Genomic DNA, 16,058 nt, shown 5'->3' on the forward strand with positions numbered 1-16,058 from the left:
CGGCCGATGGCGGAAGTTGAGAGTGACAAGGCAAATACTGTAAGCATGAATAAGATCCTGTCAGTGATAGTCAAATGACTAGACAAATAGTCTGACAATGAGTCCATGTCTGTGAAGGACAGTTAAATGACTAGACAAATAGTCTGACAATGTATAACAGCCTGTCGATGACAGTTAAACGACGTGGCCATGATTCAGGCCCCGTCACCCAGAGGCAGCCCCCCCCTCCCCCCCCCTGCACCCCCCCCCCTCCCCCTCTTTGTCATCAGCAGGATACTTGAGGATCTGAGACAACTGTCATAATTTTTTTTGGCATCAATACCAGTGTTGCAGCATGTTTGTAGCCTGTTGTTGTTGTTTTTTTACCCTGGGGTCAGATTTGACTGGCACAGAATAATTTCTGGTCCTTGTAAGGCAGCCTGGAATGGCTTCAGCCGTTCAGAAGTGACTCCCCTAGTTTGATTGTGCCCCCCCCCCCCTCCCCCGTCCTCCCCACGCCCCCTCCGCCTCCCCCTTGAAATGGTTATGGGAGTCATTCTAAGCCAGCCTGACCTGACCTGAATCCAGAGGATAAGTCTGTCACAGTTAGAGTCGGGCTGTCAGAACACAACTCCCCTATGTTTGCTTTGTACAGTTAAAACGGAGGGGAGAGAGCTGTATTTCATTGTAGATAACTTGATAGAGATAGATGTATTTTATTGTAGATAACAGATAGATACAGATGTATTTTATTGTAGATAACAGATAGATACAGATGTATTTCATTGTAGATAACAGATAGATACAGATGTATTTTATTGTAGATAACAGATAGATACAGATGTATTTCATTGTAGATAACAGATAGATACAGATGTATTTTATTGTAGATAACAGATAGATACAGATGTATTTTATTGTAGATAACAGATAGATACAGATGTATTTTATTGTAGATAACAAGATAGATACAGATGTATTTTATTGTAGATAACTTGATAGATACAGATGTATTTTATTGTAGATAACAGATAGATACAGATGTATTTCATTGTAGATAACTTGATAGAGATAGATGTATTTTATTGTAGATAACAGATAGATACAGATGTATTTTATTGTAGATAACTTGATAGAGATAGATGTATTTTATTGTAGATAACAGATAGATACAGATGTATTTTATTGTAGATAACTTGATAGAGATAGATGTATTTTATTGTAGATAACAGATAGATACAGATGTATTTCATTGTAGATAACAGATAGATACAGATGTATTTTATTGTAGATAACAGATAGATACAGATGTATTTTATTGTAGATAACAGATAGATACAGATGTATTTTATTGTAGATAACAGATAGATACAGATATATAACTTGGTAGACAAAGATGTGATTTATTGTAGATAACTTGGTAGACACAGATGTGATTTATTGTAGATAACTTGTAAGACACAGATGTATTTCATTGTAGATAACTTGGTAGACACAGATGTAATTTATTGTAGATAACTGGGTAGACACAGATGTATTTTATTGTAGATAACTGGGTAGACACAGATGTGATTTATTGTAGATAACTTGGTAGACACAGATGTGATTTATTGTAGATAACTTGGTAGACACAGATGTGATTTATTGTAGATAACTGGGTAGACACAGATGTGATTTATTGTAGATAACTGGGTAGACACAGATGTAATTTATTGTAGACACAGATGTGATTTATTGTAGATAACTGGGTAGACAAAGATGTGATTTATTGTAGATAACTTGGTAGACACAGATGTATTTCATTGTAGATAACTTGGTAGACACAGATGTATTTCATTGTAGATAACTTGGTAGACACAGATGTATTTCATTGTCGATAACTGGGTAGACACAGATGTGATTTATTGTAGATAACTTGGTAGACACAGATGTGATTTATTGTAGATAACTGGGTAGACACAGATGTGATTTATTGTAGATAACTTGGTAGACACAGATGTGATTTATTGTGGATAACTTGGTAGACACAGATGTATTTCATTGTAGATAACTTGGTAGACACAGATGTATTTCATTGTCGATAACTTGGTAGACACAGATGTATTTCATTGTAGATAACTGGGTAGACACAGATGTATTTCATTGTAGATAACTTGGTAGACACAGATGTATTTCATTGTAGATAACTTGGTAGACACAGATGTATTTCATTGTAGATAACTGGGTAGACACAGATGTATTTCATTGTAGATAACTTGGTAGACACAGATGTATTTCATTGTAGATAACTTGGTAGACACACGAATTTGTCCGAACGCAGTGACGCCTCCTTGAGCTACTGATAGTGATACTGATTGGTAGACACAGATGTGATTCAGAGTGGATAAATCAGGTAGACACAAACTGCATTTCACTGTAGATAATGTGTGTAGTCAGAGCTGTAGAAGTGACCGGACGACGATGGTTGGTGTTGCAGCTCTCCTGTTTGGCTCACACAAGTTGCCCCAGTCACACCTCATCGGCTGCATCGACCCAGAGTGCAACATCAGGAAATCTGTGGAAGGTCGGAAATGGTTCTGCTTTTTTTCACTGTCTGCAAGTTGTCTTGGGTGATGTGTGAGTGCATGAATGTTGTGAGTCAAATCTAATCATAACAACAACCACAATAATTTGTTTTTGTATTTCTTTTTATCACAACAGATTTCTCTGTGTGAAATTCGGGCTGCTCTCCCCAGGGAGAGTGTGTCGCTACACTACAGCGCCACCCATTTTTTTCTGGTATTTTTTCCAGCGTGCAATTTTATTTGTTTTTCCTATTGAGGTGGATTTTTCTACAGAAGTCTGCCAGGAACAACCCTTTTGTTGCCGTGGGTTCTTTAACATGCACTAAGTGCATGCTGCACACGAGACCTCGGTTGATCGTCTCATCCGAATGATTAGCATCCAGACCACCACTCAAGGTCTGGTGGAGGGTCAGAAAATATTGGCGGCTGAGCCGTGATTCGAACAAGCGCGCTCAGATTCTCCTGCTTCGTAGGGGGACGCGTTACCTCTAGGCCATCACTCCAGTAGAATGATGATAATGAATAATAATGATGAATGGTGTTTACATAGCACATTTCTCTGTGGACATTTAGATGCAGTGTTGACGGGCGCAATAGCCGAGTGGTTAAAGCGTTGGACTGTCATTCTGAGGGTCCGGGTTGGAATCACGGTGACGGCGCCTGGTGGGTAAATGGTGGAGATTTTTCCGATCTCCCAGGTCAACATATGTGCAGACCTGCTAGTGCCTGAACCCCCTTCGTGTGTATGTGCACGCAGAAGATCAAATACGCACGTTAAAGATCCTGTAATCCATGTCGGCGTTCGGTGGGTTATGGAAACAAGAATATACCCAGCATGCACTCCCCTGAAAACGGAGTATGGCTGCCTACATGGTGGGGTAAATAAATAAAAACGGTCATACACGTAAAATGTTACATGTCTGTCTGTGTGCGTCTGAAATGTGATTGATTGACACAGGAAACGAATGATGAGCGCCCAGTGGCAGCCGTCAGTCGGCTCTACCCAGGTAGGCAGCCTGTGGTGCAAATGTCCCCGTGTATGTAAAGCGCTTAGAGCTTGGTCTCTGACCGAGGATAGGCGCTATATAAGTATCCACATCAATCAATCAAGGGGCCATTTCAGCAGTGGACACCTGTCAGTTCTTAAAGTCTTGCAGAGAAACCAGTATAAAGTGGAGTGATGGCCTAGAGGTAACGCATCCGCCTAGGAAGCCAGAGAATCTGAGCGCACTGGTTCGAACCACGGCTCAGCCACCAATATTTTCTCCCCCTCCACGGCAACAAAAGAGTTGTTCCTGGCAAAATTCTGTAGAAAAATCCACTTCGATAGGAAAAACAAATAAAGCTGCACACAGGAAAAAATACAAAAAAATGGGTGGCGCTGCAGTGTAACAACATGCTCTCCCTGTGGAGAGCAGCCCGAATCTCACACAGAGAAATCTGTTGTGATAAAAAAACAAACAAATACTTCTTCTTCTGCGTTCGTGGGCTGCACCTCCCATGTTCACTCGTATGTACACAAGTGGGCTTTTACGTGTAAGACCGTTTTTACCTTGCCATGTAGGCAGCCATACTCCGCTTTTGGGGATGCTCATGCTGGGTATGTTCTTGTTTCCATAACCCACCGAACAATGACATGGATTACAGGATCTTTAACGTGCGTATTTGATCTTCTGCTTGCGTATACACACGAAAGGGGTTCAGACACTAGCAGGTCTGCACATATGTCGACCTGGGAGATTGGAAAAATCTCCACCCTTCACCCATCAGGCGCCATCACCAAGATTCGAACCCAGGACCCTCAGATTGAAAGTCCAATATTTTAACCATTCAGCTGTTGTGCCCATTAAATACAAATACAAAGAAAGTTAAAGTCAGTTAACATTATGTTAAAAAAAACAACAGATCACTCGCATCTTGCTCAGTCTGTGTAGAATTTAGAGTTAAAATATTTGTTAGCTTGGGGGAAAGAATCGGGAACATTTTTTTTTTCTGTTGATTGTTTTTAATTTGCTGTACAGTGTTGAGTAGTGAGTCATTGTATGTGTGTTTGTGTTGTATACAAGTGTACAACAACACCAAGTTCTTAAATGTATAGCGTGTCAGTGTGTGTGTGTGTGCAGAAGCATACGACAACGCCAAGTTTCTGTGTGAGCAGTATTACGAAGTGGCCCCCGATCTGCATATAGAGTGCCGGGATGGTGAGTACTCCACACGTCATCGCTGTGTGGGCATTTTGTATTTGTATTTCTTTTTATCACAACACATTTCTCTGTGTGAAATTCGGGCTGCTCTCCCCAGGGAGAGCGCGTCGCTACACTACAGCGCCACCCATTTTTTTGGTATTTTTTCCTGTGTGCAGTTTTATTTGTTTTTCCTATCGATGTGGATTTTTCTACAGAATTTTGCCAGGAACAACCCTTTTGTTGCCGTGGGTTCTTTTACGTGCGCTAAGTGCATGCTGCACATGGGACCTCGGTTTATCGTCTCATCCGAATGACTAGCGTCCAGACCACCACTCAAGGTCTAGTGGAGGGGGAGAAAATATCGGCGGCTGAGCCGTGATTCGAACCAGCGCGTTCAGATTCTCTCGCTTCCTAGGCGGACGCGTTACCTCTAGGCCATCACTCAACACACACACACACACACACATATATATATAGATGTGTCCCCACCCTCTGACATGTGGTTGAAAGTGGAAGTGTTGTGTTTGGGCAGCTGACAACAGGACCACCCCTGACGTAGACATTATGTACATACCGTCCCACCTCTACCACATGCTGTTTGAACTCTTCAAGGTCAGTCACTGATACCACATCACTGCATTGCTTGGCTGTCTGTCTGTCTGTCCCTCTCACTCCATATCTGTCTGTCTGTCTGTCTCTCCCTCTCACTCCATCTCTGTCTGGCTCTCTATCTCCGTCTTTCTCTCTCTCTCTCTCTCACTCACTCCAGCCCTGTCTGTCTCCTCTCTCTCTCTCTGTTTCTCTCTGTCTGTCTGTGTCTCTGTCTCTCTCTATTGTCAGGAATATTCATGCATGCATTAATGCTGTTGGTGGTATTTGTTTTGTTGTTGTTGTTTTTAACATACATATGAAAATTATCAGTGTAATGTGATATTTTTGTATATCATGTTTGATATATTTTCCTTTTTATGAGGGCAGGATGAAAACAGGCCAGATGGACCAGTTCCTTTTTCTCTCAATTAAAACAGCAACAACAACAACAGCATTTTATCATTCATCAGACAACAGTCAACAATGCTTATGTGCTGACTGAATGTTGACGTAATGTTGATGTGCTGACTGAACAGAATGTTTATGTGCTGACTGAATGTTGATGTGCTGACAGAACAGAATGTTTATGTGCTGACTGAATGTTGACGTAATGTTGATGTGCTGACTGAATGTTGATGTGCTGACAGAACAGAATGTTTATGTGCTGACTGAATGTTGACGTAATGTTGATGTGCTGACTGAACAGAATGTTTATGTGCTGACTGAATGTTGATGTGCTGACAGAACAGAATGTTTATGTGCTGACTGAATGTTGACGTAATGTTGATGTGCTGACAGAACAGAATGTTTATGTGCTGACTGAATGTTGATGTGCTGACAGAACAGAATGTTTATGTGCTGACTGAATGTTGACGTAATGTTGATGTGCTGACTGAATGTTGATGTGCTGACTGAATGTTGACGTAATGTTGATGTGCTGACAGAACAGAATGTTGATGTGCTGACTGAATGTTGACGTAATGTTGATGTGCTGACAGAACAGAATGTCTATGTGCTGACTGAATGTTGACGTAATGTTGATGTGCTGACAGAACAGAATGTTTATGTGCCGACTGAATGTTGACGTAATGTTGATGTGCTGACAGAACAGAATGTTTATGTGCTGACTGAATGTTGATGTGCTGACAGAACAGAATGTTTATGTGCTGACTGAATGTTGACGTAATGTTGACAGAACAGAATGTTTATGTGCTGACCAAATGTTGATATGATGCTGACAGAGTTTTGACAGAACAGAATGTTTATGTGCTGACTGAATGTTGACAGAGTGTTGACAGAACAGAATGTTTATGTGCTGACTGAATGTTGACAGAACAGAATGTTTATGTGCTGACTGAATGTTGACAAAACAGATTTTTTATGTTCTGACAGAATGTTGATGTGATGTTGTCATAATGTTGACATGTTAACAGAATGTTGACACATTGACAGAATGGTGGTGTAATGTTGACTGAATGTTGATGTAATGTCAACACGTTGACAGACTATTGGTGTAATGTTGACGTCATGTTGACACATGTTGACAGAACGCCATGCGAGCCACAGTGGAGCATCACTCGGGAGCATCCAGCCTGCCTCCCATCAGAGTGCTCATCTGTAAGGGGTCTGAGGACCTGTGTATCAAGGTCAGGGTCTTCTCCTGTCTCTTCCACCTGTCTGTCTGTTCCACCTGTCTGTCTGTCTGTCTGTTCCACCTGTCTGTCTGTTCCACCTGTCTGTTCCACTCTGTTCCACCTGTCTGTCTGTTCCACCTGTCTGTCTGTTCCACCTGTCTGTCTGTCTGTTCCACCTGTCTGTCTGTTCCACCTGTCTGTCTGTCTGTTCCACCTGTCTGTTTGTTCCACCTGTCTGTCTGTCTGTTCCACCTGTCTGTCTGTTCCTACCTAGGAATACACTTCGACAAGATGCTGACCTTCAGAAAACATACGGAAAATACTGTTCTCAAATGTAAAAAGGGCCTTTCAGTCTTAAAAGCAGTGGCAACCAAAGGAATTGAACAACGCCACCTCTTCCTGCTATACCAATTACTCGTCCTCAGTGTGATCAACTACGGACTTGGGCTAACAACACCGTCTCAAAGCAACCTCCTAAAATTAGAAAGAGTACAAAATGAAGCTATGAGGCTGATCCTTGGAACAACAAAAGACACGCCCACAGAAACCATGCGATACCTGCTTGACCTTCCTTCAGTGCAGGCCAGAAACAAGTTAGAACAGGTCAAGACCTACTTCAAAGCATTAGAAAACCCTCAAAACCCACTGCATGACGCAGTCAAAGAACCAAAAGGCAGCCGTCTAGGACGAGGAAGATCATGGATGGGACAAGCAGAAGACACAATCCAGCTAGTATGCGGACTACAAGGCCTGAAAGAAACAAAAGAATGGGAGAACACCCCCGAAAACCTCAACCATGTATTCAACACAGTCTTTTCACCCACTCTAGGAAGACATTGTCGGGAATGGCCAGAGGGCAAAACTGATGCGGAAGTGAAGCTACTCATAGAAGAAAACAGTAAAGAAGAGGACATCATCATATACACAGATGGCTCAGTCACCAAAGACCAGTCTGGTTGGGGATGCACTGTGAAACAAAATGGAAAAACAATTTGGGAAGAGAATGCTGCCTACAAAGTCACAACCTCCAGCCTAACGATGGAAGTTGAAGCTGTGACACATGCCCTCCAGTGGCTATCGTCCATCCATACGCCCGGAAACCAACATGCCATGATTCTAACCGACTCAATGAACCTCATACAGAAAATTGAAAACAGAATGGGAAGCCCAGAGTGGCATAAGGCAATGCGCAACTTTCAGATTAAAAAACTCACATGGTCATACTGCCCGGGACATGCAGATGTTAAGGGAAATGAGCGAGCTGACAGAATTGCTGGTAACGCAACACCAACGAGCGGCCTACATCTAGGAAAATCGGAAATCCTCAGAAAAGTCAAAGAATACCAAAAAGAACAGGTACAAGGCCATCACACCATCGATCGCCTCAAAGAAATAAAAGCAGAGAGAGGGAGAGGCCGTAAGTCTAACATGAAAGGTAGAGCACGATGCTTTGCAAATCAAACAAATATCGGCATCATTTCCAAACCAACATTGCGCAAATTTCTTCAAAACGGAACAGAGTCTCTGTGGGCCTTTCCAAATACAATAGACTGAGCAACACACTAGATGCCACGTTCTTGGCATCAGAGATCTTTTCCCATCCCTCTTGCGGCCAGTCAGTGGCAGCCTCTATGCGTGTGTGTATATGTGTGTTTGTGTGTATGTCTGTGCTTTTGAGTGCGTCTGTGAATGCGCGAGAATGTAAGTGTACACAAGTGTCAGGAGAGATCTGTGTACGTGTGTGTGTGTGTGTGTGTGAGGGGAGGTGGGAGTGCGGGGGGAGGTGGGATAGAGGATGAGGTATGTGAGTGTATGCATGCCTGCACTGTGGGAGCAACAGGATATTGGAACGTATATATCTCTTTGTATATATGTGTGTGGGGTTGGGGGTGGGAGATATGGGCATATGTGTGTGTGCTTGTACAAGTAAGTGTTCATCTCTGTGAGTGTGTGTTTGTGTGTGTGTGTGTGCCGTGGAAGCTGCGATACGTAGACTAGAAATGAGTGTGTGGAGGAGGGGGGTAGAGGAGGTGCAAGGTAATGTGTGTGTGTGTGTGTGTGTGTTGGAGCTCATGTACGTTTATATGTATTTGACTGTGCTTTCATATCTGTGAAACTGCATGTTTGGTGCATTTCTGTTATGCATGTGTGGGTGTATGTGTGAATGTGTGTCTTATTGTTTTACATTTATTCGCTTATTTATCACCATTGTTGTCTTATTTATTTATTTATTTTTTATTATCATTTTATTAGTATTACTATTATTATTACTACTACCTTTTTCTATATTATAATTATTATTTATTTATGTAAGCTTATCTATTATTTATTCCCCTGTTTTTTTTTGTTTTTTCTCAAGGCCTGACTAAGCGCGTTGGGTTACGCTGCTGGTCAGGCATCTGCTTGGCAGATGTGGTGTAGCGTATATGGTTTTGTCCGAACGCAGTGACGCCTCCTTGAGCTACTGAAACTGAAACTGTCTGTTCCACCTGTCTGTTCCACCTGTCTGTCTGTTCCGTCTGTTTGTTCCATCTGTCTGTCTGTTCCACCTGTCTGTCTGTTCCACCTCTGTTGTGTGCCATGTGCTGGCAGAAGTGTGTAGCAGAATCAACAAGCAGGTAGACTTGCCAGCAGAGGAAGGAAAAGGAAAGAGAGGGTGTTGCAGTGTGGTGACTTGCTCTCCTCGGGGAAAGCAACCCGCATTTCAAATAGAGTAGTCTGTTGTCACTAAAAAGAAATACATAACAATGAATTGCAATGCAATACAATGCAATGCAATGTAATGCCATACAATACAATACTACTAATGATGATAATGATAGTAATAATAATAATGATAAACGAATTTGTCGTGGACATAACAGTGAAAGAATTTGTCATGGAGTTGAAGAGACAGATTGTCAGCCTCAAAGCACAAAGAAGGCGTCACTGTCATTATTGTTAATTGATTTAACGTCTTCTTACTGAGAATGGTATCAAACAGGGAAGAGCAAAAAAAAGAAAAAAAGTAATCACGATCACTGGTTGGTCCTTGGTCAATAGCTTAACATCTGTTCACAAAAGTGGTTGTAGACGAGGAACAAGACGACATGAAGGCAAAACAAAAACAAACCCAAATAAGGTCATGACCATCGCCGCTGTTCCAACAGATGTCTGACCTGGGCGGAGGCATCCCTCGTTCCAAAGGGGAGCTACTCTTCCAGTACATGTACTCCACGGCCCCTGAGCCCCTGGTGTGTGACGGCGGCTCCGCTCCGCTGGCTGGCTACGGCTACGGTCTGCCGATTTCCCGCCTGTACGCCCGCTACCTGCACGGAGACCTTATCCTCAACTCTGTCGAGGGGCACGGCACAGACGCTCACATCTACCTCAAGGTAAGGGAGGCAACTTATTCCTCTTCGTTTGTGGGCTGTAACTCCCACGTCATACTTGTATGTACACGAGTGGGCTTTTACGTGTATGATCATTTTAACCCCTACCATGTAGGCAGCCATACTCCATTTTCAGGGGTGTGCATGCTGGGAGTGTTGTTTCTATAACCCATGGAACGCTGACATGGATTACAGGATCTTTAATGTGAGTATTTGATCTGCTTGCGTATACACAAGAAGAGGTTCAGGCACAAGCAGGTCTGCACGTATGTTGATCTGGGAAATCAGCAGAATCTCCACCCTTTACCTGCCAGGCGCCGTTACCGAAATTTTGAACCCGGGACCCTCAGATTGACAGTCCAACGCTTTAACCACTCGGCTATTGCGCCCGTCGTAAGGGAAACCACTCATAGGTGCCCCTGAACTCTGTGAAGGGGCACAGCACTGACGCTATCTTCCTGAAGTAAGGGAGACAACTCCTAGGGGATAGATTCCGATGTTGGACTTGCAATCCAGTGTTGCCTGGTGATCATGGTTTGAAGTGGTGTTGATGGTGATCAGGGTTTGAAGTGGTGTTGATGGTGATCAGGGTTTGAAGTGGTGTTGATGGTGATCATGGTTTGAAGTGGTGTTGATGGTGATCAAGGTTTGAAGTGGTGTTGATGGTGAAGTGGTGTTGATGGTGATCATGGTTTGAAGTGGTGTTGATGGTGATCAAGGTTTGAAGTGGTGTTGATGGTGATCAGGGTTTGAAGTGGTGTTGATGGTGATCAGGGTTTGAAGTGGTGTTGATGGTGATCAGGGTTTGAAGTGGTGTTGATGGTGATCAGGGTTTGAAGTGGTGTTGATGGTGAAGTGGTGTTGATGGTGATCAAGGTTTGAAGTGGTGTTGATGGTGATCAGGGTTTGAAGTGGTGTTGATGGTGATCAAGGTTTGAAGTGGTGTTGATGGTGATCAGGGTTTGAAGTGGTGTTGATGGTGAAGTGGTGTTGATGGTGATCAGGGTTTGAAGTGGTGTTGATGGTGATCAGTGTTTGAAGTGGTGTTGATGGTGAAGTGGTGTTGATGGTGATCAGTGTTTGAAGTGGTGTTGATGGTGAAGTGGTGTTGATGGTGAAGTGGTGTTGATGGTGATCAGTGTTTGAAGTGGTGTTGATGGTGAAGTGGTGTTGATGGTGAAGTGGTGTTGATGGTGATCAGGGTTTGAAGTGGTGTTGATGGTGAAGTGGTGTTGATGGTGATCAGGGTTTGAAGTGGTGTTGATGGTGATCAGGGTTTGAAGTGGTGTTGATGGTGAAGTGGTGTTGATGGTGATCAGGGTTTGAAGTGGTGTTGATGGTGATCAGGGTTTGAAGTGGTGTTGATGGTGAAGTGGTGTTGATGGTGATCAGGGTTTGAAGTGGTGTTGATGGTGATCAGGGTTTGAAGTGGTGTTGATGGTGAAGTGGTGTTGATGGTGATCAGGGTTTGAAGTGGTGTTGATGGTGAAGTGGTGTTGATGGTGATCAGGGTTTGAAGTGGTGTTGATGGTGATCAGGGTTTGAAGTGGTGTTGATGGTGATCAAGGTTTGAAGTGGTGTTGATGGTGAAGTGGTGTTGATGGTGATCAGGGTTTGAAGTGGTGTTGATGGTGATCAGGGTTTGAAGTGGTGTTGATGGTGATCAGGGTTTGAAGTGGTGTTGATGGTGAAGTGGTGTTGATGGTGATCAGGGTTTGAAGTGGTGTTGATGGTGATCAAGGTTTGAAGTGGTGTTGATGGTGAAGTGGTGTTGATGGTGAAGTGGTGTTGATGGTGAAGTGGTGTTGATGGTGATCAGGGTTTGAAGTGGTGTTGCAGCGTGGCGATGTGTCCCTGGGGAAGGCAGCTGAAGCATGTGACAGACAGAGCTGCAAGGGTTGGTCATTGTTCATTGCTGCTCATAGTCCAGCCGACCTCACATGGCCTTATCAGGACGGTCAAACCGTATAAATGCTCAACAACTTCAGCACAAAACTTTCACATCTATATATATATATATAATATAAATAAATAAATAAATAAATAAAAAATCCATTAAAAAGAATCGGGACAAACCCACAAAACACAGCTCATGACACATTATCCAACCATTTAGCTCCTTCGGGCAAATGAGACTAAACCGTGCTGAGGACGTCAGCGTTTCTGCTGAATTCATTATCCCCAGGTTACCAAAAAAATCACAAAAAAGGATTAAAAGAATACTTCAAAATCAAACTAAAAGTACATAAAACAGGCCATATGACAAAGAACACTGCAGAATGGCCAGCTAGCGCCCATCCCAGTGTTTAGAATTTCACTACCTAGTTGCCAGAGCAAAACGGATCAGATAGTACAGACTGCTGAAAAGAGAGAAAAGTGTCAAGGCCTACTTGGAATGGACTGGGAAGGCCTACTTGGAATGGACTGGGAAGGCCTACTTGGAATGGACTGGGAAGGCAGACAGAGGAGAGCATTGTGAAGGAAGGAAAAAAAAAAGGCAAAAGTAAAGAGAGCGATAGAAAAGAGGAACTGTCCAGCACAGAATTTCCAGAAGGCAGGGATGCTGTCTGTACTGACAGACCTCCGCCATCCCCATGGGGAACAAGGCAAGGGGAGCAACTCACTAGGAGGCCGACTCGGGTGGTGGACATGTGATTCAGTGTTCAGTGGTGATCTGACTTTGAGGTCCTGTTGTGGCACGGTGATGTAGATGTAGATATCTATATATGTCATCATCATGGAGTCTCCCGTCGGTCCGACGGATGAGTAGGCAGACAGGCTTATCTGTCGGTGTGTGTCCTCGTATGGGAGAAGAGGCCGATTCTGGATGCGCAGCACTTCCCACAGGTGTTGCAAGGGAAAACGTCTCCAGAAGTTGAGCCCTGCTTCCTTCGCTCACGCTTCTCCTTAATGGCCAGTGTTCCCTTGTTCTCAAACGTCTTTATGTCACTAGAGCACAGCATCCTCCAGCAGGAGAGAGAGAGAGAATTTTTAATATAATAGAAAATGATATATATATACATATGTGTGTTCGTTTGTTCACCGTCAGTCCACATTTGTGATTTTAGACGAAGTGTGTGTGTGTGCACGCGCGCATACAGAGAGAGAGAGAGAAAGAAAAACAAACACATCAATCTATCTTGTATTCCAATTTTTTGGAGGTCTCATTGATCCTTCCTTTATGGATGATTTTTTTTTTTTTTAACACATAGATTTATGTATATACATGTCTGTCTTTCTCATTCTCTCCCTCTGTCTGTCTGTCTGTCTCTCTCTCTCTCTCGCTATGTATATGTCTGTGTGTGTGTACATACCAGTTTATAAAGACCAGATGTTGCTGTGTGTGCAGGCGATGAGCGACGTGGCCAGCGAGGTGCTGCCCGTGTACAACCGTACGGCCAGCAAGATGTACGTTGCCGACACCCCGGTCAACGACTGGAGTTCCCCCCAGCCCTGGTCGCCCGTGTACTCCCTGCAGAGGGGGTTCTCCACTGCCACAACCCCCACCACGCCTCGCTCACCTGTCGGCACCACCACGCCTCGCTCACCTGTCGGCGCCACCACGCCTCGCTCACCTGTCAGCGCCACCACGCCTCACTCTTCTGTTGGCACCACCCCCACCCCTCAGTCTGTACCCACACTCAGTGTATAGACCCAGTTCTCTTCCCTCCCCCTTCCCCCTGGCCCCTCCCTCCTCCCCCCTGGCCCCTCCCTCCTCCCCCCTCCTCACTCAACATCTTGGAGTCTCTCAGGCGGCGTGATGAATGAGGAGGTGAAGCAGACTTCGTCTTCATCTGTTAATGGAGTGGATGGGGCCTTGGGTGTGAGGGACGGTCTGTCCTGTATGTATGTACACAACCACAGGTAGACTGTCCTAATGAAGGTCTGTCCTGTATGTATGTACACAATCACAGGTAGACTGTTGTAATGAAGGTCTGTCCTGTATGTATGTACACAATCACAGGTAGACTGTTGTAATGAAGGTCTGTCCTGTATGTATGTATGTATGTATGTACACAACCACAGGTAGACTGTCCTGATGAAGGCTGTCCTGTATGTATGTATGTATGTATGTACACAATCACAGGTAGACTGTTCTGATGAAGGTCTGTCCTGTATGTATGTACACAATCACAGGTAGACTGTCCTGATGAAGGTCTGTCCTGTATGTATGTACACAATCACAGGTAGACTGTTCTGATGAAGGTCTGTCCTGTATGTATGTACACAATCACAGGTAGACTGTCCTGATGAAGGCTGTCCTATATGTACACAATCACAGGTAGACTGTTCTGATGAAGGTCTGTCCTGTATGTATGTACACAACCACAGGTAGACTGTTCTGATGAAGGTCTGTCCTGTATGTATGTACACAACCACAGGTAGACTGTCCTGATGAAGGCTGTCCTGTATGTATGTACACAACCACAGGTAGACTGTTCTGATGAAGGTCTGTCCTGTATGTATGTACACAATCACAGGTAGACTGTTCTGATGAAGGTCTGTCCTGTATGTATGTATGTATGTACACAACCACAGGTAGACTGTTCTGATGAAGGTCTGTCCTGTATGTATGTATGTATGTACACAACCACAGGTAGACTGTTCTCATGAAGGTCTGTCCTGTATGTATGTACACAATCACAGGTAGACTGTTCTGATGAAGGTCTGTCCTGTATGTATGTACACAATCACAGGTAGACTGTTGTAATGAAGGTCTGTCCTGTATGTATGTACACAATCACAGGTAGACTGTCCTGATGAAGGTCTGTCCTGTATGTATGTATGTACACAATCACAGGTAGACTGTTCTGATGAAGGTCTGTCCTGTATGTATGTATGTACACAATCACAGGTAGACTGTCCTAATGAAGGTCTGTCCTGTATGTATGTACACATAGACTGTTCTGATGAAGGTCTGTCCTGTACGTTTGTACACAACCACAGGTAGACTGTCCTAATGAAGGTCTGTCCTGTATGTATGTATGTACACAATCACAGGTAGACTGTTCTGATGAAGGTCTGTCCTGTATGTATGTACACAACCACAGGTAGACTGTTCTGATGAAGGTCTGTCCTGTATGTATGTACACAACCACAGGTAGACTGTTCTGATGAAGGTCTGTCCTGTATGTATGTACACAACCACAGGTAGACTGTTCTGATGAAGGTCTGTCCTGTATGTATGTACACAATCACAGGTAGACTGTTCTGATGAAGGTCTGTCCTGTATGTATGTATGTACACAATCACAGGTAGACTGTTCTGATGAAGGTCTGTCCTGTATGTATGTATGTACACAACCACAGGTAGACTGTTGTAATGAAGGTCTGTCCTGTATGTATGTACACAATCACAGGTAGACTGTTCTAATGAAGGTCTGTCCTGTATGTATGTACACAATCACAGGTAGACTGTCCTGATGAAGGTCTGTCCTGTATGTATGTATGTACACAACCACAGGTAGACTGTTCTGATGAAGGTCTGTCCTGTATGTATGTATGTACACAACCACAGGTAGACTGTTCTGATGAAGGTCTGTCCTGTATGTATGTATGTACACAACCACAGGTAGACTGTTGTAATGAAGGTTTGTCCTGTATGTATGTACACAATCACAGGTAGACTGTTGTAATGAAGGTCTGTCCTGTATGTATGTACACAATCACAGGTAGACTGTTCTGATGATGGTCTGTCCTGTATGTATGTACACAACCACAGGTAGACTGTTGT

The 16,058-nt window shown here is 43.7% G+C and overlaps 1 protein-coding gene across 2 annotated transcripts in view; it reads left to right on the forward strand.

Annotated features, from left to right (window-relative positions):
- The window catches only part of LOC143290347 (pyruvate dehydrogenase (acetyl-transferring) kinase, mitochondrial-like), a 38,622-nt gene extending 23,311 nt beyond the window's left edge, over positions 1-15,311 (forward strand). Inside the window, exons 6-12 of one of the 2 annotated variants that reach the window (XR_013056368.1) lie at positions 2,456-2,542; positions 4,667-4,744; positions 5,262-5,341; positions 6,868-6,966; positions 10,104-10,328; positions 13,675-14,158; positions 15,200-15,311. Coding sequence is in view for 1 of the 2 variants with exons in the window: in XM_076599703.1 (XP_076455818.1) it covers positions 2,456-2,542; positions 4,667-4,744; positions 5,262-5,341; positions 6,868-6,966; positions 10,104-10,328; positions 13,675-13,977 (872 nt within the window). In the remaining variant the exon portion in view is untranslated. Of the gene's footprint in view, positions 1-2,455; positions 2,543-4,666; positions 4,745-5,261; positions 5,342-6,867; positions 6,967-10,103; positions 10,329-13,674; positions 14,177-15,199 lie in introns of those variants that run through there. The other variant, XM_076599703.1, reaches the window with a different exon arrangement.
- The last annotated feature ends 747 nt before the right edge of the window (positions 15,312-16,058 follow it).

Source organism: Babylonia areolata, chromosome 15 (assembly GCF_041734735.1).
Source record: "Babylonia areolata isolate BAREFJ2019XMU chromosome 15, ASM4173473v1, whole genome shotgun sequence".
In the NCBI taxonomy this organism is placed as follows: Eukaryota; Metazoa; Mollusca; class Gastropoda; order Neogastropoda; family Buccinidae; genus Babylonia; species Babylonia areolata.